The 23,043-nt window shown below is 49.1% G+C and overlaps 2 protein-coding genes across 2 annotated transcripts; both read right to left on the reverse strand.

Moving 5' to 3' along the window:
- Window positions 1-143: 143 nt before the first annotated feature.
- LOC104568901 (uncharacterized) lies at window positions 144-6,081 on the reverse strand. Its single transcript, XM_088522728.1, has 2 exons — window positions 3,649-6,081; window positions 144-2,873 (listed from the first exon to the last, which is right to left on the reverse strand). Exons 1-2 carry the CDS (start codon window positions 6,079-6,081, stop codon window positions 144-146), a joined length of 5,163 nt encoding a protein of 1,720 aa, XP_088378854.1.
- A 1,868-nt stretch (window positions 6,082-7,949) lies between these two features.
- Window positions 7,950-12,699, reverse strand: LOC148595080 (protocadherin beta-16-like). The gene is made up of 2 exons (XM_088522520.1): window positions 10,288-12,699; window positions 7,950-8,232 (listed from the first exon to the last, which is right to left on the reverse strand). Exons 1-2 carry the CDS (start codon window positions 12,667-12,669, stop codon window positions 8,113-8,115), a joined length of 2,502 nt encoding a protein of 833 aa, XP_088378646.1. The 5' UTR covers window positions 12,670-12,699; the 3' UTR covers window positions 7,950-8,112.
- Between the last annotated feature and the right edge of the window lie 10,344 nt (window positions 12,700-23,043).

Consider the following 23,043-nt stretch of genomic DNA (forward strand, 5'->3'; position numbering starts at 1 on the left):
GGGAGGCAACAAGCTGTTGCACCGTGTTGTGAGAGGAGGGAAGTTTCCTGTCCATCACCCTCCCGCCCTCGCTCACCCAAGCGAGGATCTTCCCCGCAGGTTTCAGAGGGAAGCCTTGAGCCGTGGCTGATGCTCGCGGAGCGCTAGTCTAAGGCCAGCCTGCCGAACGCCGCGGCGGGCAGCGTGCCGGGACTCCGCGGTCGCGGTTCCTCCGCGGGGGTGAGGCCGCCGGGGAAATCCTCGTCACCGGCAACGCCGCCGCCTGTGCCGCAGTGCTGCGGTGGCAGGCTGGCGAGGAGCGGCTTCAGGAACTTGAACTCGCTGCTGCCCGAGCCCGTGGTGAGGCTCACCTCGTAGCAGTAGGCGCGGGGCAGAGTCCCCGCGGCGACCGCGTCGGCCAGGCTGCTCTGCAAGTCTCCGGGGCCGTAGAGCACGGTGCCCTCCTTGAGCGCCTTCCTCTTGCACACCTTGCACGCCACGAAGGCGGCGGCGGACACCAGGAAGAGCAGCGAGACGAGGGCCAGGGAGACGATTAGATAAAGCGTGAGGGAGCCGCCGTCGTCATTATCCGCGGCCAGGCCGCTGCGCGGCATGTGCGCGTCCGAGAAGCCGTCGAGCAGCAGCGCGCCCAGCACCGCCGTGGCGGACAGCGGCGGCCGCCCGTTGTCGCGCACCAGGACCACCAGCTTCTGCTTCACGGCGTCCCTGTCGCTCAGCGGCCTCTTGAGCCGCACCTCCCCGCTTTGGCTGCCCAGGGCGAAGAGCCCGGGCTCCGTTGCCTTGAGCAGTTGGTAGGAAAGCCAGGAATTCTGACCCGAGTCGGCGTCGACCGCCACCACTTTGGTGACGAGGTAGCCCGCCTCGGCCCACGTGGGCACCAGCTCGCTGGACGGCGGCGAGCTGTCCTGCGCGGGGTGCAGCACCACGGGCGCGTTGTCGTTCTCGTCCAGCACGACGATGCGGACCGTGACGTTGGCGCTGCGTGGCGGCGAGCCCGAGTCGGACGCGCTCACCACCACCTCCAGCTGCCTCACCTGCTCATAGTCCAGGGGCCGCAGCACAAACACCTTCCCGTTCTCGGAGTTCACGGAGACGTAGGAGCGCGGGGCGCGCTCCGCGGAACCGCCCGCCGCCAGGGAATAGGTCACCCTCGAGTTGGGACCCTCGTCCACATCGGCTGCGTGGACGGCGCCCACAAGAGTCGCTGCCTCGTTGTTCTCACGCACGTACATGATGTACGACGTCTGGTTGAAGATGGGCGCGTTGTCGTTGACGTCCGAGATGTCCACCGTGAAGGTGCGCGTGGTGCTGAGAGGCGGGGAGCCCGCGTCGGCCGCCGTCACGGCCAGCACGTACCGCGCCGTCTCCTCGCGGTCCAGGGCGCTCGCCGTCACCAGCTCGTAGTAGTTCTTATACGCAGCCCTCAGGGAGAAAGAGGGCTGCTCCTCGAGCCAACAAGACACCTTCCCGTTGGCGCCGGCATCGCGGTCCTTCACCACAAACAGGCCGACCACCGTGCCGGGCAATGCGCTCTCGGCCACGGGGCTCACGAAGGAGCTCACCACCAGCTCCGGCGCGTTGTCGTTCACATCCACCACCTCCACCAGCACCTTGCAGAGGGACGATAGACCCCCGCCGTCTGTGGCGCGCACGCTGAGCTCGTGCTTCTGCGCCGCCTCGAAATCCAGAGGCTGCGTGACACGAATTTCACCACTCCGGGCATCGATCTCGAACGCCGAGTGACTCTGATCCACCGCTTGACTGAACGAGTAGGATATCTCGCTATTAGCTCCCACATCTGCATCCGTTGCGACCACGCGGAGAACCAACGAGCCCTTCGGGGCGTTTTCCAAAACCTGCCCTTCGTATAGCTCCTGCGTGAAGACAGGAGCGTTGTCATTTACATCCAGGACAACAATGCGGATCTGAGTTGTCCCGCTGCGGGGTGGAGAGCCCCCGTCAGTCGCAATCAGACTGAAACCAACCTCCGGTAGCTCCTCTCTGTCTAGCGGCTTTTCCAACACCAATTCGACGGATTGGCCTCCCCTGCTCTGATGCCGGAAAGAGACGCTGAAATACTCGTTCTCGGGAGCAATGCTGTAAGCCTGCAGACTGTTGCTGCCAACGTCCAGATCCCGAGCTCCCTCCAGAGAGAAACGGGACCCTGGTTCGCTCATTTCCACAATCCCAAAGGTCACTTGTTCCTCTGGGAAAACTGGCGAGTGGTCATTGATATCCTCTATGGCCACTTCGATGCGGAAGAACTGCAGCGGGTTGGCGAGCAGTAGCTCAAAGGAGACCGTGCAGGTGAGGGCCTGGCCGCAGAGCTCCTCCCGGTCGATCCTGTCCCTAACTGCGAGGCGGCCGGTGCTGCGCTCTAAGTGAAAGTGCTGCTGGCCGTCCTCCGACACCAGCCTGGCCTCGCGAGCCCCGAGCTGCGCCAGCTCCAGCCCCACGTCCTGCGCGACATGAGCCACCAGGGAGCCGCTCTCGCTCTCCTCGGCCACGGAGTAGCGGATGGGCTGCGAGCGAGCAAGCGGCACGGAGAGAAAGACACAGAGACAAAGCACTTGCCTTGCAGGCGCCATGCCGGGCGCGGCGGGCTCGCTGCGTCTTGGCGATCGCCGGTGCAGAGTGCGGGGAGCTGCGGGGCCGCACGCGAAGGCGGCCGCCATACGGGCGCTCCTGCTCGCCCAGGGCGCTGCGCTGAGGGACGGCCGAGGTGTCCGGCAGCGGCTGGCGCGGAGGAGCGAGCGCTCGCCGCTCCGCTCGCCTTCCCGATCGCCGCCGCCTCCCCGCGAGAGCCGCAGCGCCGCTGAGCGCCGCCTTGGCCGACAGCACCACCCTGCGGCCCGCGCCGGGAACTGCTCCCACTGGAGCGCGGCGGAGCACGGGAACTACGCTGCCCTTTCAGTCTGTTCGAGAGAACGATTGCACCAGGGAGTTTTACAATCCTCTTCCTGGGACTGTAGGCAAAGCGCACAGAGATCACTCATAAATTAGCTGTTTATACCAAGTAGCTCGACAGCTTCTGCTATCTCTACTACATATTTTACTGCCCTGGGCTGCAGAGATAACTCTGAATGTACTCATTTGTACACTGAGTAACCAAGACAGTGACTTAGGGGAAAAAAAAAAAAAAAAGGAAAGTCATCGCTGAAGCTGTGAAAACCTGACTGGCAAAGTCAGTTTCCACTCTTTCATTTCCACCCGAACCCCTAGCAAGGGGCCTTCCTGTGCTGGGACTAATCAGACTTTTCATCTTCATTAAGAAGGGGGGAGTTTACAGCTCTCAGACTTTCGCGATGATCTCACGGAGTTGTAGTGCCTACAGTCCTTTCCCCAACCACAGTTTCCATGAAATAGATACTGCAGCTCCATCACCGAAAGCCTTAGGGTGAGGGTCAATGTTGGAAACTTCTGCTGCAATGTTACAGGAATTTGTCATATATACGAAGCAGGTAAAGAAACTGCACAGAGTTCATGCCCAGCAGGCAAAATACAGCATTGGAAAGAAATATAGTCGCTAATCTTACAGTGATGATAAGAAACCCAGGACCCTTCCAGGAAGCCCTACACGCAGTCGTTAAGGCCTTCCAGTACGAATGCCGGAAAGGGGAACTAAACATACGGAGATGCTCTTCTCACCTGATTAACTTCCCTTTCAGAAGTCGGTTGCGAGTGGGGCAAAAATTCCTCGTCCTTGCCTGCTTCAGCCTCAGCGCAGCTTTGTGGAGGAGGAGGGCTGGGGAGGACGGGTCTCAGGAACTTGAATGCGCTGTTCCCCGAGCCAGTGGTCAAGCACACTTCATAGCGGTAAGCCCGCGACAGAGTCCCCATGCCGGCCACGTCCAAAAAACTACCGGAGAAATCGCCATCAGTGAAAGAAGGGGCAGAGGGAGATGAATTCCCTCCCCATAGTCGATCCTTGCAGAGCTTTGTACCCCAAAAGGCGAAGATGGATAAGAGGAAGAGAGAGGACACAGAGCACAAGGAAGCGATGAGGTAGGTGGTTAGTACATTCTCCTCCTCTTCCACCTCTGGTTTGCCCGCAGAAGCGTGGGAAAGCTGCAGGTGGGCTTCGGAAAAGCCTTCCACCAGAGCAAGGCTGAGGGTGACGCTGGAGGAGCGCGACGGCTGCCCACTGTCCCGCACAAGCACCACGAGTCTCTGCCTCGCCGCATCCCGCTCCGATACGGCCCGCACCGTGCGCACTTCGCCGCTGTGCAGCCCCACGCGGAACAGCCCCGGCTCTGTCGCCTTGGCCAGCTCGTAGGACAGCCACGCGTTCTGCCCCGAGTCCGCGTCCACCGCCACCACCTTGGCCACCAGGTAGCCGGCTGGCGCACGTCGCAGCACCAGCTCGCCCACCGTCGCGCTGCTGTTGGGCAGCGGGTGAAGCACCACGGGCGCGTTGTCGTTCTCGTCGCGCACCTCCACGCGCACCACGGCCTGGGCGCTGAGCGGTGGGGACCCGCCATCGGTGGCGCGAACGGCCACCTGGAAGGTGCGCACCTCCTCGTAGTCCAGTGGGCGCAGCATCCGAATGGTCCCGCTCTCCGTGTCCACCGACACGAAGGAGGGCGCCCCGGGCGCGGGCGGCACCAGCGCGTAGGTCACGTGGGCGTTTTTCCCTTCGTCGGCGTCCGTGGCGCTCACTCGGCCTAGGCTGGTCCCCGCGGGCTCGTTTTCTCGCAGCACCAGGGTGTAGGAGGCCTGGGTGAAGGCGGGCGCATTGTCATTCACGTCCGAGAGACGCACAAGTAGCGGTTGCTCCGCGGAGAGCGCTGGAATCCCAGCGTCGCGGGCGCGCACGGTAACGTTGTACTCAGCCTCCCGCTCCCGGTCCAGCGCATCTGCCGTCACTAGCGCGTACGAGTCTACTCCAAGCGCCGCGATGCTGAAAGGTTGTTCGCCCAGCAACTCGCAGCTCGTCCTGCCGTTTTCCCCCGAGTCCCGGTCCCGCACACTGAACAGGGCGACCACCGTCTGCGGTGGCGCTGATTCCGAGAGGGGGCTGGAGAGGGAGGTGAGCACCACCTCGGGGGCGTTGTCGTTCACGTCGAGGACCTCCACCAGAACCTTGCAGTGTGCAGACAGCCCCCCTCCATCCGTGGCCTGGACGTCTATCTCATAAGCCTTTGTTTCTTCATAATCTACTGTCTTTTTGAGTCGAATCTCCCCTGTTTTGGGGTTTATTTTGAAAGTCTGATGATTCTCCTCCGAATTTTGAACAATGGAATACTCTATTTCCCCATTCATTCCTGTGTCTAAATCGCTAGCAGACACCGCCATCACTAACGTCTCCTCAGCGCTATTTTCAGGCATGCGAACTTTATACAGACTCCTGGTGAACACCGGGATGTTGTCGTTTACATCCAGAACTTGCACGCGAATCAAGGCGGTACCAGAACGCGGCGGAGACCCACCGTCCACAGCCGTGATGCTGAAAATTACTTCTGCCCGCTCCTCCCTGTCCAGGGCTTGGTCCAGTACCAGCTCGGCATAGCGCCTGCCATCACTCCGCCTCCGTGTGGAGATATGGAAATAGTCGTTCGGGCTGATGTTGTAATGCTGGAGACTGTTGTTGCTCACATCTAGATCCTGAGCACTTTCCAGCAAAAAACGAGCTCCCGGCATCGCAGTTTCCGGGATCTTTAAAATCATTTCCTTATTTAAGAACACAGGAGCATGATCGTTTATATCGGTGACGCTTACCTCGGCTCGGAAGGACTGCAGTGGGCTCTCTAGCAGCACCTCGAATCGCACCAAGCAAGGCTCACACTGCCCGCACAGCGTCTCTCGATCGATCTTTTCCTGCACCAACAAATCCCCAGTGTGCTGGTTCAGCTGTAAATATCGCTCATCTCCTTCAGGTACGAGCCGAGCCTGCCGAGCCGATAATTCCTCACCCGTGAGTCCCAAATCCGTCAGCATATTCGCCACAAAGAAGCCTCTCTCCGCCTCTTCAGGCACAGAGTACCGGACGGTTTCTGTGCTCACCCCGATGGACACACAGAGTTGCAGGATCAGAGGCACCATTTGCCTAGAGAGTGGTTCCTCGCTCTTTCTCAGCTCCATTTTTTTTTTCCTTTCCAAAGCGCTCTCCTCCCTCTGCGAGCTGGGCAGGAGCTATCGATGCTTCTCCGGCGATCCGGCAAGGCAGAGAGCTCAGCGTGACTCCTCCACCCCGAGCAGAGCAGTCGTGGAGGGAGCAACCCCGCGAACCGCCTTATCCGGCCGAGCTGCGCGGAGGCGGCGGCGACCGGGATCTGCGCGACGCCTCCGCGGTCAGCAGCGGCACCCGGCGGCTGACGTGCCGAAGGACGTGGATATTTTCTGAGTGCAAAGCTGAGAAACAGACCGCTTCCTCCATTCCAAGTTCAGAGAGCATAGATTCAACTGTTTACACACCCATTAAAAGTTTGGACATCAACTGATGAGTATTAAACTTCATAACTACAAGAGTCTCCCTTACTCAATTAATTTCAGTGATATGAAATGGACTCCCGCCCAAACTTCTTCCCCACCAAAAAAAAAAAAAAAAATCTCCGGAACCCCCTGCACTTTATTTTATTTTATTTTATTTTATTTTATTTTATTTTATTTTATTTTATTTTATTTTTTGGAAAAGGAGGGAATGGGCAACTGTACTGGACCTAGACAGCACATCCCTGAAGGCTGTTTGCTGTTTACTTAAAAAAAAAAAAAAAGCCGCATTCTTATAGCTGCCCATCATCCAAAGCGAGGTGGTCCATGAACCATAGCAATAATGCCTGTGTAGTTCCTGGTAGTAATTCTTGCGAGAATTTTCGAAATGGACGGATTTACGACCCCCTGGAGCCCACAGCCCTCATGAAAAGGGGATTCAGGGGAGCATCTTTTGCCTCCTGGTCTCTGAGCCTTCATGGCTCAAACAACTGCCCTGTTTCCTGCTGTAGCTCTTGAGCAAAACTTTCTTCAGGGTGTCCCGATTTCCCCTGGATAAAATCCACTCCCAAATGTTATGATTTATTCATACAATACTGCTTTTCGGGTGGCTGCTTTCTCGGCAATGGCTATGACAGGTGACTTTTGTGGCACTCTAAGGGAGCTCGTTAGAGCCCCTTGACTCGTAACACAGTCCCCGTATGTGATAGCCACGGAGCGCCCTGCTGCTGGGCTGAGAACGAGCCCTTAGACTTCGCTGCTTTGACATTGCGCTGGTGGGCTGGAAACTTGGCTGCAGCGACCAGCAGCAAACACGGACTCAAACAGAACACTGGCCCGGGGGAGTTCCAGCAAGTAGGTATTATTGTTTGCTTGTTTTCGTTAGTCATTTGACTCTTAAAAACGTGGGAGCAACGGGAAATTTCACAGGACTTCATATTTCAGTGTCGAGTAATGAAAGCAAAAGAAGACAAAAGTTTTTGGATTCACTGGATGGCAGAGTGCCTTGTCTTTATTATAAAAGTCTTAACCTATTTTACTGCAAAATCACCACTACTACTTTATTTCTCTGCTACTACTTCATACTCAGCTATCCAGAATTACCCCGTAAGAGCTCAATTTTATATTGTGGAAAAAAATCGTCAACAGTCACTTTTAATAGGACAGAGAATCTGTAAACTTTTGATCTAATAAGCAAAGTATGTTACAGTCACCCATCTATATTGTAACCAACTTCTCTTTGTTATTAAATGGCTTCTCTGCCCACCTCATGTTTTTAATAAGTATTCGGTACGACATTGAGCAGACTGTCGAAAGTTAAAATATTATTACAGACCATCTCCAAAAGGAAATAAAAACACATAAAATAGGATGAAGGGAAAATTACTCTTGAAGATCTGCTTCTGCTCTTCGTATTTCCTTTAATATTCAGAAGCAGCAGCACTCTCAACATTATGCATCGAGATTCGGTGTAATCAACATGCAATACGATCCCACAGTCCACTTTCATTCACATCATGGTTGCAAAACACTTACGTGAACAACCATTACATAAAAGAAAAGTGTCCTTGCTCTCTCACAGAGCATACCTGTGCCTTTTTATTTATTTATTTATCTCTCCATTCTCATTTCTCTGTGAGGACATTAACAGGTGAGGACAGACAGGCTTGTCCTTGTCCTCATCTACTGGTGGACAAGCCAAGGGTTTTGATCTGGAATGTCATTCGCCCTTATCACCTTGTTATCAGCACAACTCGCTTCCACAGACCTGGGACCCATGTCTTCAGAGAGGGAAGCTCTGCCCTGCAAAGAACAGAATGGAGGGCTGTCATTTGAAAGCTGAGAGTAAGCAGATGTCAGCGAGAAGTGCACTGTTTTCCAGACATACCTTATAGCCCTGGTACTCTTCCCTACACAGAGACAGAGGGGAAGGTGAGCAGCAGAGTCTCTTTGATCCTAGCAGAGCAAAGCCTGAGTACATCCTTCCCGTTATGGACACTCCAAGAGCACAATGTAAAACAATGAGTGGGGGAGAAACAATATAATGGGAAAATCCGAAAATAAAATCATTTTGATACACAAAGAAAATGTATTTTAATGTTGACCTGTTGGGGTGAGTCATCCTTTTCCTCTGAGCCCATTGTAACTACAGTTATGAGAATATGCAGTGATGTATGTGGAAGATTTCCCTGCCTCAGTGGTTATTAAACAGGATATGCTGTGAGCTGACCATGAGAGAAGACTGCCAACTGTGTAAATGCCACAAATACTGAGCTATGGAGCCCAGAGGGAGGAGGAATGTTGCAAGAGAGAGAGATCTCATCTGACATCTGCTAGTTTCCTCTGTGCCATTCCAAAACTCTTTGTTCCCTTGAAGCAGCTATATCTTAGGCCCACAGCAACTGTTGGCTGGTCAATATTGGCTATGCAAGGGCCATCCATCAAGTTGGATGTGGGGTACTTTCTTGTGAAGGACACACTGTCCTACAGATAGGAAAGCAAAATGAGATACATTGGCCCAAGGAAATTAATTTTCCCTATTAATAATCTGCTTCCTAGAGCAAAGCAAAACTCATTTTTTTTCCTTTTCCTTTCCTTTTCTTTTTCCTTTTTCAATTTCCCTTTCTTTTTCTTAACTTCCTTTGTCTTTTCCTTTTCTTTTCCTTTTCTTTCTCTCTCTATTTTCTTTTTTTTTTTACAACGGAATTTAATGACCACTGTTATTTACTTTATTCAGTACTTACTCTACATATAAACACTTGATGGCAGCATAAGGAAAATGCTGTCTTAAATGGTTTAAATGTACTTCCAAAATGCAAACCTACAATTCAATGAACCATCAAGAAATCCCACAATTAGATTTTTTAAAGTAGATGCTAGAATTAAAATGATTTTTTTTTCTTAAAGACTCTGATATCAGCTGTAGGATCTGACCTTTCCTTTCAGGTATTGGATATTTTTAGGCTGCTTTCTTGACCTCACAGGTTGCAGAATGTTTTGGTGATTAAAAAAAATAATAATAAAAAACACGAGTTCTTCACTTTAAAATGTTTGGGGTCCCTGCAGAGGGACATTACCATTTCTTTTAATCTTTTAAAACTCCTCTCCACAACACTGGAATCTCACTCATCTCGGCTCTCATATTCACAGCAGATGCCACAGAAGGCTGACCTAGGCTGTGTTATTCCTTGACTTCTCTCAACATCTCTCCAGCCCATCGTATCATAGTACCTGGAGTGCTGCTTATTCACTCTGAACACTGCCCCGTCCTCTTTGAGGTAGTGTCATTTCTGCCCTCGATCACTACGGGCTTTTCACAGAGCATGGACACATCCTCCCCGCCTCCCCTCCATCTCCTGCTTCATCCGCCTGTGTCTCACATAGACATCCTGAGGGTTTTTGTTTTCTCTACCTTCTCACCTGTCCCCCTTTGGATGACACTTGAGACTATGCCTAATCAGAGGATCTACTAGGCACCTGCAGTGGCATCGTGAGCCGAGTCACTTGTTTCTACTTCAGGTCCTGAGGGCAAAGGTCTTGAGGAAGATGTTTTCCATTTACATCCTGCTTTACACTCCAATTGAGAGGATGCAGAAAATTGCAGTTAGCCAGCCCTTGGAGTGCAGCTGGGCAGTGCTAGATCCCCACAGGAAGTCCCCATCAGTGCCTGTGAGAGCATCTCTAGCTGGTCCTCCCTCTCCAGTGGTTGCAGCAGCATCACCTCCGCCAGATCGCTAGTTCCCTCTGTCCCTCATCTGCTCCAAAGGGTGACCCTCCCTCCTCTCTTCCCCCACCCCTCCTTCACGTTGCTCCATCCTCCCTCCTTCCTGTCCACTCCGGCCAGCGCATGTCCCTCACCTGTGCTGCCCAGTCGCCTTCTTCCCCAGGGTTGGCCACGTCTTGCGAACACACCGAGCTCCGCTGGTCTCCCGGGCCAGGGGGCAGCCCAGCGGGAAAACAGGGAAAGAGAGGTCTGAGGAAGCGGAACTCGCTGTTGACAGTCCCGGCAGCAAAGCAGACATCGTACACATAGCTGCGGGGCAGGGAGCCGGAGATGCTTTCCCCAGCAATCTTCGGGAAAGACGGTCCGGCCTCTGCCTCCCTCCCCCTGGCCCGCCGCACCTTCAGAACCACGATGACTATCACGGTGACCAGGAACAGTGCCGACACGGAGGACAAGCAGATGATGAGATAGAGCGTCAGCGGCGTCTCGACATCGGCAGCGGGCGCCTCCTCGCTGACCCGCAGGTGGGCTTCGGAAAAGCCTTCCACCAGAGCGAGGCTGAGAGTGACGCTGGAGGAGCGAGACGGCTGCCCGCTATCCCGCACAAGCACCACGAGTCTCTGCCTCGCCGCATCCCGCTCCGACACGGCCCGCGCCGTGCGCACCTCGCCGCTGTGCAGCCCCACGCGGAACAGCCCCGGTTCCGTCGCCTTGGCCAGCTCGTAGGACAGCCACGCGTTCTGCCCCGAGTCCGCGTCCACCGCCACCACCTTGGCCACCAGGTAACCGGCTGGCGCACGTCGCGGCACCAGCTCGCCCGCGGTCTCGCTGCTGTTGGGCAGCGGGTGAAGCACCACGGGCGCGTTGTCGTTCTCGTCGCGCACCTCCACGCGCACCACGGCCTGGGCGCTGAGCGGCGGGGATCCGCCGTCGGTGGCGCGCACGGCCACTTGGAAGGCGCGCACATTCTCGTAGTCCAGGGGGCGGAGGATATAAATTTCGCCGTTCTCGGAGTTGACCGACACGTTGGGCTTCTCCTTCCCCTGCTCCGGCACCAGCGCGTAGGTCACGCGGGCGTTTTTCCCCGCGTCGGCGTCCGTCGCGTTCACGCTGCCAATGCGGAGCATGTGGCTGTTGTTCTCCTTCACTGACATCGTGTAAACGGCCTTCGTGAACTCTGGGGGGTTGTCGTTCACATCGGATATCTGCACGGAGATGCTTTCCTGAGAGCTCAGCCGCGGCGTGCCCCAGTCAACTGCTGTGATGGTGATGTTGTACTCTGGCGTCCTCTCCCTGTCCAACGCCGCTTCTGTTCGCAGCTCATAGTAATTATCGAAAGTGGGTGTGAGACTGAAGGGCAGCCCCCCGTCGATCGCACATTCCGTCCTCCCGTTGTCCCCGGAGTCTAGGTCCCGCACTCTAAATAGAGCCACCACGGTCCGGGGCGGGGCATCCTCGGGAATGGATGCGGAGACGGAGGTGAGCGCTATCTCCGGGACGTTGTCGTTCACGTCCAGGACCTCCACGTGCACTTTGCAATGCGCAGACAGTCCTCCGCCGTCGGTCCCTCTCACCAGCATCTCGTGGCTTTTTGCTTCCTCGAAGTCCAGATTGCCTGATATCCATATTTCGCCGGTGTCAGCGTTCATCTGAAAGAGGTGACGGGATCGCTCCGAAGTCTGGGTGAAAGCATACCGCACTTTGCCATATGCCCCTTCATCGGGATCCTCGGCCGCGACTCTGGCCACCAGCTGCTCCAGCGGGCTGTTCTCGGCCAGGCGTACCTCGTAGACCTCCCGAGTGAAGACGGGGCTGTTGTCATTGGCATCCAGCACCGCGATCCGGACCTGAACTGTGCCTGTCCTGGGCGGCGAGCCCCCGTCGGTGGCGGTGAGGAGCAAATTTACCTCCTGCTGATCTTCGCGGTCCAGCTGCTGCTGTAGTACGAGCTCTGCGTATTTCCCCCCATCCTTCCCATTCCCGAGATCCAGGGAGAAATGCGAATTGGTCTCGAGGCTGTAATTCTGCAGGCCATTACTTCCCACGTCCTTGTCCCGGGCACTTTCCAGAGGGAAACGGGACCCAGGGGATGCTGTTTCCCGAATCTCTAAAACAATTTCCTTCTCTGCGAATACGGGGGAGTTGTCGTTCACATCAAGAACCTCCACCTCCCCTCGGATCAGCTGCAATGGATTTTCAAAGAATATCTTAAAGAAGAGTGTGCATACATCGCTTTGCGGACAGATCTTCTCTCTGTCTAGCGTTTCCTTTACTGTCAGGTCTCCCGTGTTTTGATTCAGACGGAAATACTGTTCATTCCCCTCGGACACCACGCGGGCCTTGCGAGCAGCGAGCTGGCTAAGAGAAACCCCCAGGTCCTTTGCGACATTGGCAACAAAGGAGTCCCTCTCCATTTCCTCTGCTAGGGAATAGCGGAGGGTTTCAGAGCCGGTCTGACACACGCATACACAGAGAATAAACAAACTCACTTGCCTTTTCATGCCTCTGCTCGCCATCAGTTTCCAGGAAAAACATCCTTTGTGTGTATCCTCCCTGGTTCCCGGCATTTTAACGTAGCGTCCAAGGCAGAGGAACGTTTTCGGGAATCCAGGGGCGAGAATTCCAAAAGCCCCCGGAGCTTCCCTCACTCTGCTCCTCTCAGCCCTTCCCAGCAGCTCAATCGGCGTTTTTTTTTTTTTTTTTCTTTTGTCTCCCTGTGTCTGCTTGCAGCTGCCTGAAAAAAAATGGTGTGTGGGCAGAGAAACCTCCTTGTCCGTGGCCAACATCCCCACCCAGCGTTGCAAGGAGGAATATTTCCTCTTTCTTTCGCATTCGGGAGAGGGGAAGCCGGTATTTTGAGTTTGCTGATTAAATCTGCACTCTTCGTGCCGAATAGAATCAGTGCAATGTAATTTCTCGTATTTGTTTGGAGGCAGGATTACTCCTTGCATACGCCTTGCATTTGCTCTGGATATCACTTCCTATCTCTTCATAAATAGTTTTTGTTTTTCCTTTGTGTTGTGTAGTATTTGCAAGTTCTATCACTTCCACAGTCCATATTACTGTATTTTACCTTTCTGCTCCTCTAGTGAATTGCCATTGACCAGTTAGCAAGTGGGGCAGGTCAGAGGAGCTCTGTTTTTTAATAGAAGAGCTGGTGACAGGAAATTTACAGGAAAAATTCCTGGAAAGTGAGGACCTTATGACAGGAGCTCATCATCACACTACATTCGTAATACTGATCCAAAACACATAATTCTTATGCAATCTTCCACATTTTGTATATCACACCTCCCTCAAAGCATGTTCGACTCTTACACTTTTCTGTTCAATGTCCCCCAATCATTAAGACCAGAGTAAATAGCTCTGTGAGCTGACAAAACAAAACAATCAAACAAAAAACCAAACAAAAACATAGAACATCTTTCTCTTCCTCTCTCCTGCTACACGCTGATCTGTCTGTTTTTTCCACCCATTCTGAGATGAGTTATTATACGACACAGCGCTCTTATATTCGTGGAAAATGTCCCCACTCCTAGTCAAAAATCGAAATATTGCAACCTACCTTCATAATTTGGAGAAACGTAGTCCTTTCTACTCTGATATTCACGACATGGGCTTAGAAACAGTTTACAGGACTATGTAGTCAGAGGTAATCCTGCACTCAGATTTCTCTGTAAGGATACTTAAAGTCTGTGTAAGGATACAACAGACCTTTAACAAGGCAGTAAACAAGAGAGGCTGCAAGTTACAACACTCAAATACACAAACCCTAAAAAGAAGGCGCTAACGGAGATAATGGCAAGGACCAGAGCTCTTAAGATACTGATCGATGGGCCATTAAAAGAACCACTGAGGTGTCACCTCAAAGAGATTCATTTGGAAACCTTGTAGATGATGCCGGGTGGGGGAGGTTGGGGGAGAGAGAGAAGGAAGGAGAGAGAAGAAAGAGAGAAAGGGAGAGTGAAAGAGAGAAAGAGTGAAAGAGAGAAAGTAAAAGAAAGAGAGAGAAAGCGAAAGAGCGAGAGGAAGGAAGGAAGGAAGGAAGGAAGGAAGGAAGGAAGGAAGGAAGGAAGGAAGGAAGGAAGGAAGGAAGGAAGGAAGGAAGGAAGGAAGGAAGGAAGGAAGGAAGGAAGGAAGGAAGGAAGGAAGGAAGGAAGGAAGGAAGGAAGGAAGGAAGGAAGGAAGGAAGGAAGGAAGGAAGGAAGGAAGGAAGGAAGGAAGGAAGGAAGGAAGGAAGGAAGGAAGGAAGGAAGGAAAGAAAAGTTTTTTTCGAGGACTACCAGGACGAGTCTAATAAGGAAGAATGAACTGATTATGGGATATTTGAGGAGTGACTGGGTTAATTTGCAAAGTTAATTATGGGATGATGAGAGCGCGGATTACAATAGGGAACAGATGTGGGCGAGGAACAAACGGGAAAATATCGGGAGGAGGGCAAAAGGGTCTTGATACACTTGACCCAAGATCTGGGTCGGACCTGGATGAAAACCGAGGGTTTGATTGCCAGTCCCGAGGACCAGGCTAATTCCGATGACTCTGAGGACTAAATTACACCAAACTCCATGTCGGTTCTTCTTTTCTTCCGTCTCCTTTCTGTCTAAAGGTATCCAAGTAGAGAAGTGTTTGACTCTCAAGCTTCTATCATCAACAGCAATATGACAGACATGATCCCAAACCTAGCACATCAGTAGCTGTGCGAGAATGCAGCTCCTCTCCTCATCCATGTACTGCAAAAAATGACTAACATCCCAAATCCATTCGTTTTGCATGCTCACCAGTGTTTCTGCTCTTCTTTTTGGCCTCTTAGAGAGAGGAAGGTGCCCTTGCTTGACTGTATCTCCGTCTCTTGACACCAGTTTGGGGACCCTCATCTTGCCAACACGGGGGGATGTTGTCCTTCAGCCGGCTCAGTGTAGAAGGGTGTAGGAGGGACCCTAACAACAACGCTCTTAGCAATAACAAAAACTTGGCACGTTAAAAGGTGCTGCTTTTTGGAAGGAAGCTCATATTGTTTCTCATTTTTCTGCACATCATTGGATAGCTAATGCTGATTTTTTTTCACTGGGTTGCAAAAATAAAATCGACATGTCCTAGAGCAAAAACAAGAAGTAGTTATAATGACAGGCCAAGGCACACTGTTTTTTTGACATAACCTGAGAACTACAGACTAACTATGATAGGTAATCCGTTTTAATGTCGCCGAAAAAAATCATTTACCTTCCTCAACACATATAAATATTTCATATTTCCTCGATTTTTTTGATTGAGTTATGACTTATTTAACCTAAGAAAGAAGTCTTTAATGACTGAAGACTCCTTCTCCTCCTTACCCAGAGACTTACATGTTGATCCTGTAAAATAAATAAATAAAATAAAAAAGAACTCCAGCAACATATTCTGATGTATTCTTCTCAGTTTCTGCTATGCCTTCGTGTTTCTGAACACGAAGAGCCTTAAAAAACAAAACAAAACAGCATGTGTGCAAGACCTTCTGCTCCCCTCTCTGCAGCCTGAGAAATTCCAGTTTCCGAAATCCTCTTCTTGCTCTTCTGCTTGGGAATTCTAATCCTTTGAGTGAAATCTCAGCCGGCACCGTCCCTGCTCTTTTCTAAGACCGCCCCCACCGAAGATAAAGACTCCTTCTCATCCCTGGAGCGATCAGCCCAATTGTTCTTAAAACGCCGCTTTTGATCATCCTCTTCGGCCATTCACTGCAGACAGCTTGACTTAGTTCAACTGCCTTCATGGCAAAAGCACAGATGCTTTCCCACGTCATCGTGGATTTCCACGCCCAAGAAGAAAAGAAGAACAATATTTCTGCTCCTTGATTTCAGTCACTTCCCAGTGCGGATTTCTTCTATCTCCTCTACAACGCTTGAATTCTGGAATTGTTGCCTTGAGCACTCAGCTGGATGCAGACATGAAGAAAGCTGGCAGAATTCTTCTCCATATTCTGGGTCTCAATTTCCACCGCAAATGTAGCTGGTACGTGTCCCATTTGTGATCCAGTTCTGGAGACACAAACCGGTTTCCCTCCCCCATCCTCCAGCCATCCTATCTCCCATCCCCCAACTCAACCCATCCGGTCCAGCGAATCCACATCACTCTGTTAAATGTAAATATTTGTTTCTCGCGGTATTAACTCGGTGCTTACCAACCAACGGCTCTGCCCGAGCCACCCAAAGCTTCGGCGAAATCCTCACAAATTCCCCAGGAGCAGACAGTCGCATATACGGGCTGGGGACAGAGCCTGGACAAGATGCCCCCTGTTCCACCCACCAGTTGTGCATTTTGTTCTTGCATTTCCAGGCGGTTCTCGAGAAGGTTATTCCCAGCATATCGCTTTGAATTAGGGCGTATTCCAGTCCAACTCGGTTGTTTCAGCTGGGCTCTCAGCTAATAAAACATCTGACTGGTTCTCACTGGTCTCTTCCTGCTTGTGGATTCCCTGCCCAGCAGCAGCATTAAACGCACAGCATTGGTCAACAGCGGCACTGAGCGTCCAGAACAGGAATTACAAAAGCGCGTCTACACGTAGGTCTTCCAATGTCGATTTCTTCCGCCAAGTTTTGGCTAATTCCAGAGAGAATTATGAAAGATCCTTCCCACCAGAAGTATTTAGCAAGTCGACACATTGTCTTGACATTCGATCTGGCATTAACAATACAGGCTAAGAAGTCGTCCTACGTAAATCATCTGTTAATTATGCATAATGAAGACCTTGGCAAATATATTCACATTGTGCAGAACACTTTACAGAAATGAGAGATATGCTAGACATTATAAAGCACAAATTTATTGCCAGGCCCAGAGTTTTGGATTTACTTTTTTAATAATGAGAACTCTAACTCTTGTATGTTCTCTCCTAAAGTGACCTGAGTTCAAGAATCAGTTAAGTATTAACATTAGCACATTCCTATAGCACCCCTATAGCAGGTTTCAGGCTCTAAAATCTCCCCTGCATGCCTTACAGCTTTGGAAAATAAAACGAAATTATAATTTACATGATCAAAGGTTATACACCTTTGCAGTGACATTCTGGTAGGTGCTATCTCCAGTTACACTGGAGTTACACTGGCCAAAAGACATATGGCAGACATCTAAACAGACCTTTTCCTTCCTACATCTTTTGGAGGAAAGAAACAAGAGCTTTCTTCCCTTTAGAAATGACAATATTAGTATTCCCCTTCTGGAAAAAAAATACTTGTCACCTTCAACACTTAACTCCAAAAGGTATTCATACTTATAAACTGAGTAACTGTTCTTACCTTACCAAGCATTGTGCTCAGTGGGATCCCATTTTAGCATCTGCAAGCTCATTTCCATTTCAGACATGTTACAGGGAGCTTTCCTCAGAAATTCATAGGAGTGTCTCATACCCTGATGTTTCAAATGGCCTGTAGTTAGTATTTTAGTCTCTTATTCTCTGGCAACATATTTTGTAGGGAAAATGTAGTCTATTGAGCTTTATAACTCCCTTTTCAGTTTCTTGCACTGATTGTTCCAGCTTAATAAGAGGCAATACATATCAAAGTCACATGAAGAACCTACAGCAGCACAAAAGTTTTTGTGCACTCTCAGACAATAGTCAAGCCCACAGTATCAACAGTCTTGGCTTTCCACATGCTTTTCATGAAGCAGCAGCATAGGAAAATAAGAAGAGGTTTGAAAAAGAGAATTAAGGGACAAAAACAGAGTACAGACATCACTGGAACAAGGGCAAGACATTCCCAGCTTTTGGCAAATATTTCTTCAATTTGCTATCTGAAGAGAGTTAGAGTCATGAAAGGAAAACAGTCAAGTAATATCATAAGGAAAAGAGAGAAAGACAGACCTTAAGATGGTCTGTGCATTGAAACAAGACTTTTTATGGCTAAAGTAAGTAAACAAGGATTTGCCAATTTTGGGAAGAGGCTGGCTTGCAAAAGGCTAAATTTGAAGTTCTGAGTGAAGATAGAAATGAGGCATGGACTGAGAAGTAGATTTACAAATGAAAGAGGAAAGGGGAGAGCAGGAGGAATAGCAGTGTTTAGAGGACACAAAGATCCTATTCAAGAGAGGCCAAGAAAAGACAGTCCTACTGGTTTGGCAGGGCTTATCAAGGAGGATGAAGACAGAAGAATTCATCTAGGATCCATTTTGAAAGCAACCTGTGAGGAATCTGTCAGCATACAGTCTGTAAGTAAAGAATCACAATGGACATCACTAAAGAAAAAATGAGGTCCAACAAACTAGAGTAAAAGCAATATGGGGACTTATAGAGAAAAGCCCCCAGAAGAGACTTTTCTGAAAGAGGTTTGAATGCTGTTTTAAGTGAAAACATAGGAATAAGTCAAAAAGGAGCCAAAGTGCATAGAAAGAAGAAAGAAATAAAACAACTAGGTAGAGAAGGAAGGAAGAGAAAGATATGTCCTTCTGTTTTGTGTCCCCCTTTCTCAGGATCTAGAATTTAGGGCCTAGAATTCCTTCTTTTCCATCTTTCTCCCTCAGAATCTCTCTCCCCTTTTGGGGAGCAGGAAAATTAGAAAATGTAACAGCAAATCAAGGGAATCTCTGTCAGGCTGACAAGATGAAGTGCCTGGAAAAAAGGCAGACAGTTGCTTTCTACCTTTTCAGTCTCTTGATGCCAGGCTAGGCCTATCTTCAAGCATCTACAAGTTATCCAGAACATGTAATCCTTAGATTTAATTCTCAGTAAGCATGAAAACACTGATAAGTTGGAAACACTTGGTCCAATGCAACCTCAATGGGAGTTCAATGGAGATGTGATTCAACCACAACCTCAAGGACACCTTGATCACTGCTCATGAGGAAAACAGAGTTTCTGAACTGAGATTCTCTAGCAAGAGAGAGATCAAGGGTTCCAGGAGATGTCGCACTTATTTATGTCACATGTGAACATGGAGATGGGTCAATTTTAAGAGATTATTCCCACTTCTCTTTATCTAGTTCCTCTGAAGATACAGTGGCTAAGCCAGCAGTTCACAAACAAGTGGCACTGTTGCAACTAAATGGTAAGTCTGACCTCAAAACAAGTGAAATCTGACCCATGGTTTACTAAAGTAGCAGAGAGTTCCCATGTTGGCAAGATTTTGCTGTTTACCTTTTCTTCTGCTTCTTTTCCCTCTGTTGGAGGTTGTGGTATCTTTTTGATAGCTTCCCAAACTGATCTCAGAAGAAGACACAGGAAGAATCCTGATTTATTTCCCCACTCCAACATTCTTGCCCCTGCCCACCTCTTGCTCCCAAATCTGACTGTAAAGGACAAGTGCAGTACATGTCTTCTGAACAGGAACTTTCACTTTACAGACACATTTAGAAGATGCATTTGTGTGGTTTTCTTCTCTCACCTTGAAAGCAAGAACATAAATGTTCTTCCATAAGTAAACATCAATGTTCACTTCCAGAGTGTCCTTAGTGTTTCCTCCAGCATCGCTTTTTGAAAAATCTCTTATATACACAAGACGCCTTTAAATCCACTATTTCCAGCATCTGAAATACAGAAGGAAAAGACTCATGTTACAGTTTCAGCAGCAACTGCAGATCTTCTGCATCACAGGATAGCGCTTGTATCTTAGACACAACTAGGGTCCAGAAAAGCAGGATGATCAGTCACATATTTGACTCAAAGTAGTGAGGTTTACACTTGGATTATCCTGAGAAATCCTGGTATCTTCACCATCTTCTTTAATACCTGTTGTATCTTTGCAAAGCCATTTTTATTTTGATGGATGTTTTAACATGCTCTGCATTGCTGACCAATAGTACATATGGATATTCAGTGCAGGAAACAAGCCTTCCAGGAGGGGAAACTTATGTCTTATAAGGAGAAATCCAGGAATGTTTATTCAACTTTTAGTAAATAAACACATAATCACTCTAATATCACATCTGCTCATGAAGTGGACAAACAATTGCAACAAAACACTGAACATCAAATTAATTATCTATGCATGCACACAGTTATTAGTGAAAAATCATAAAGCAAAGAGCTATGAAAGCAATTTATTTGACGGGTGCTGGTAAAAGTACCTCACAGCTAAATCACATTATGAAACTCTGACATGTGGATAAGTGTAGTGTTCCTCTTATGTTAAGATTCTTCCATCTGATCATTTTCTCTTTTTGGATTAAAAATACTGGACCACAGCAACGGTGCGGAAGATTCACAAATGGCAAGCAGTCAGGAGTCCATGACCACTCTCTCATTTAAAAATTATATCTGATGAAGAGCAGTTAAAAAGGTGATGAGACCTGGGCACAGCTAACTCTACTTCTCAATGAAATGAATTTTAGGGTCCACCAGCAAGCAGGATCCCCACCCTGCCCTGGATGGGCTAGGGCAGCGCGGCTCAGCCCAGAAAGGAGAGGACCAGGGGTAGAGGGGCGGGGGGGTGGATTTGCATGCCCCGTCCCTGGCCTGGCTCGGTTGGCAAGGGGTGCAAGTGTCTCTCGCTGCAAGTGTCGCTTCTCGACAGTGGAGGGCGGCCGTCACCCGGGAAAATAAGAAAACTAGCTGCGAAATTGCAAGTCACGGAAAGGAGAGGCAGAAAACGGCTTGCAGACAACCGGGTTCTCCCAGCATCATGGATTCGACCAGGGAGGAAGGCAGAGATCCCGAGGGGAGGCAGGTCCCTTTATTTATTGTTTTTTTTCATCTGCCAGGTAAGAGACCGCTCGTCCTTCTCCCGCTGAGCCAGGGCTTGCTAGTGATATCCTTATCCACAGGAACTGGCTCCCATTATAAAAGCGCAGTGCCTGGGGAAAAACGAGAGCGCACTCAGATCGAGAGAGTTTTAGGGTCAGAGCAGGAGGCTGGAGAGAATCGGAAATTAAAAGGTCACTAGTGATGCACTGAGACTTTGAGGGGGGGATCCAGCACTCTGGGCTGAGCTGCACTGGGGAAGCGATGTGGGTCATGGGATTCATTTAATTCCATGGAAGCCCTACTGCTGGCTTTGAGCCCCGGCGACAAATGACATACAACAAAACAAAAACAAAAACAGCAACAAAAAACAAACAAACAATCAAAAACCCTAATGTGATATCGAGCAGTGTGCTGGCTCCCCCAGGACCGGATCTGCAGGGCACCTGGGGACGCGATCTCCCTCCCAGCAGTCAGATTAAACTCTGGGAATCAGAGTTTGCTATAGGACAGATCAGAGCTGAATAATCTCTTGCTTCCTTCCCATTAAGACAGGGTGCCTGATGCAGGAATATTTCTATCATTTTAAATGTGTCAAAAGTAGCTTGTCTTTACAGAAATCATAGAAAAAGGATACAGACACATGTTTAAGTGAAATATTTCTCAACTGAGAATATATATGTTTTCCTAAACACACACTTCATTTTAAAATGAAATTTACAGATTGAATGGCTGATTTATCCATTGTAAAGTAAATATATTTAACAAGCTAAAGAGAAGTTTTAAAAATGAGATTAGTGACGTGAAGGGATTCCATAGCAAGAGGTTTCAGCCAAAGAACAGTGAGCTACACTGTTTTTAAGAAATAAGCATGTCTTGCATCACTGAATATATCTCATTTATATGCTAAGGCATATAAAAAACAATCTTTATTTTATTTTTTTCTTCTCTCTCTCTCTCAGCATCTCCTGATGCTGAACTGAGAGATACTTACACTGATGAAAAACTCTAGTGTTTTAAATTTGGAGTATTGTGATCCCACAAAATTCTGCCCCCACAATGTGTCCTGGAAATAACAAGCAACCTGCTTCTTCCTTCATTTGCTCAATAAGGATACAGAAGTGTGTGGCTCTATGCTTATCTCCCAAAGGTGCTTGGATCCCTTAGCATTTAAAGGGCAGATGTTATGCAGAATCTGTGCAAAAAGCAGTGCTACTGTGTAAAGTGCACTGATTTATTTTAAAAGTCCCCAAATAAGCTAATATTGCATGATTCACTTACACCTTCCTGTTTTTAAGATGCCTAACAGTGTTCAAAGTCATTCCTTGAATGTCTGCCAGGTCACAGGAACTCTAGTATGAGGCTGGAGGATTCTTAACCTTGCTGTGAAAGCAGATGTTATATTCCTTAGCACATGGCAGTCACAAATAAATCATTACTTCCTCATTTGATAACTTTCATCTGTCTTGTTTGATTGTTTGATGCATTCATCTAGGCAGACAAGGAAAGAATTTGTCTAAAAATACCAGTGCAACAGCCATGGATGGCACTGGGAGAGGCTTAAGAATCAATATAGGCCATCTGAATGAATAAGAAATATGTCCCATTACTTAACATTTTTAGTCCCAAACCCAAGTCTAAATCCGTATACTCAAATATATATATATATAAAAAATCAAACACACACACAAAAAATTAAACCTAACAAAAAACCAAAACAAAAAACAAACAAACAAACAAACAAAAACAGCTCTTTGCCCTGTTCACAGTCATCTGCCATTCTAAGGGTAAAACTGGAGCTTCAGATACCATGGCAGGGACAGATATATCTTTATTGCACCAATTCTCAGTAGATGGAATATGCATTACTTTTACTAATGCTAAATGCGTAATGCATACTAATGCTAATTAGCACACTAATGCTAATTGCCTAAAGTTGAATAACAAAGCTAACAAACAAGCAACTATGCAATGGCAATTTAATTTACATAGCATCCAGGTTTGCCTACAGTGTGTCTTTGAGAATCTGAGAGTTTTAATTCATCCACCCTCTTTCTTACCTCTAGAAGTTCATACATGACCACCATCACAGAAGTCATAAGTAAGGTCTTCGGAGAATCCCTAAATGAAAGATCCATCATGTAATGTATCCTTTTTAAAATGCTTTCTAGACATTGCCTAGAAGATATATATATATATATATGTCTTCTGTCCATGTATTTTATTTCTTCTGGTCTAACTT

The sequence above is a fragment of the Tinamus guttatus genome, unplaced genomic scaffold (genome assembly GCF_059628265.1).
Source record: "Tinamus guttatus ecotype Peru unplaced genomic scaffold, ASM5962826v1 Tinamus_guttatus_pri_ptg000155l, whole genome shotgun sequence".
NCBI classification, from domain to species: domain Eukaryota; kingdom Metazoa; phylum Chordata; class Aves; order Tinamiformes; family Tinamidae; genus Tinamus; species Tinamus guttatus.

Bases quoted from the DNA above. Each gene is read 5' to 3' on its own strand.
- LOC104568901 (XM_088522728.1), bottom strand. From the start codon at position 6,081: ATGGAGCTGAGAAAGAGCGAGGAACCACTCTCTAGGCAAATGGTGCCT. The intron at 2,874-3,648 runs GTGAGAAGAGCA...GCCGCGCTCCAG, and splicing joins CTGAAAGGGAAGTTAATCAG to TGGGAGCAGTTCCCGGCGCG.
- LOC148595080 (XM_088522520.1), bottom strand. From the start codon at position 12,669: ATGGCGAGCAGAGGCATGAAAAGGCAAGTGAGTTTGTTTATTCTCTGT. The intron at 8,233-10,287 runs GTGAGGGACATG...TGTTCTTTGCAG, and splicing joins AAGGCGACTGGGCAGCACAG to GGCAGAGCTTCCCTCTCTGA.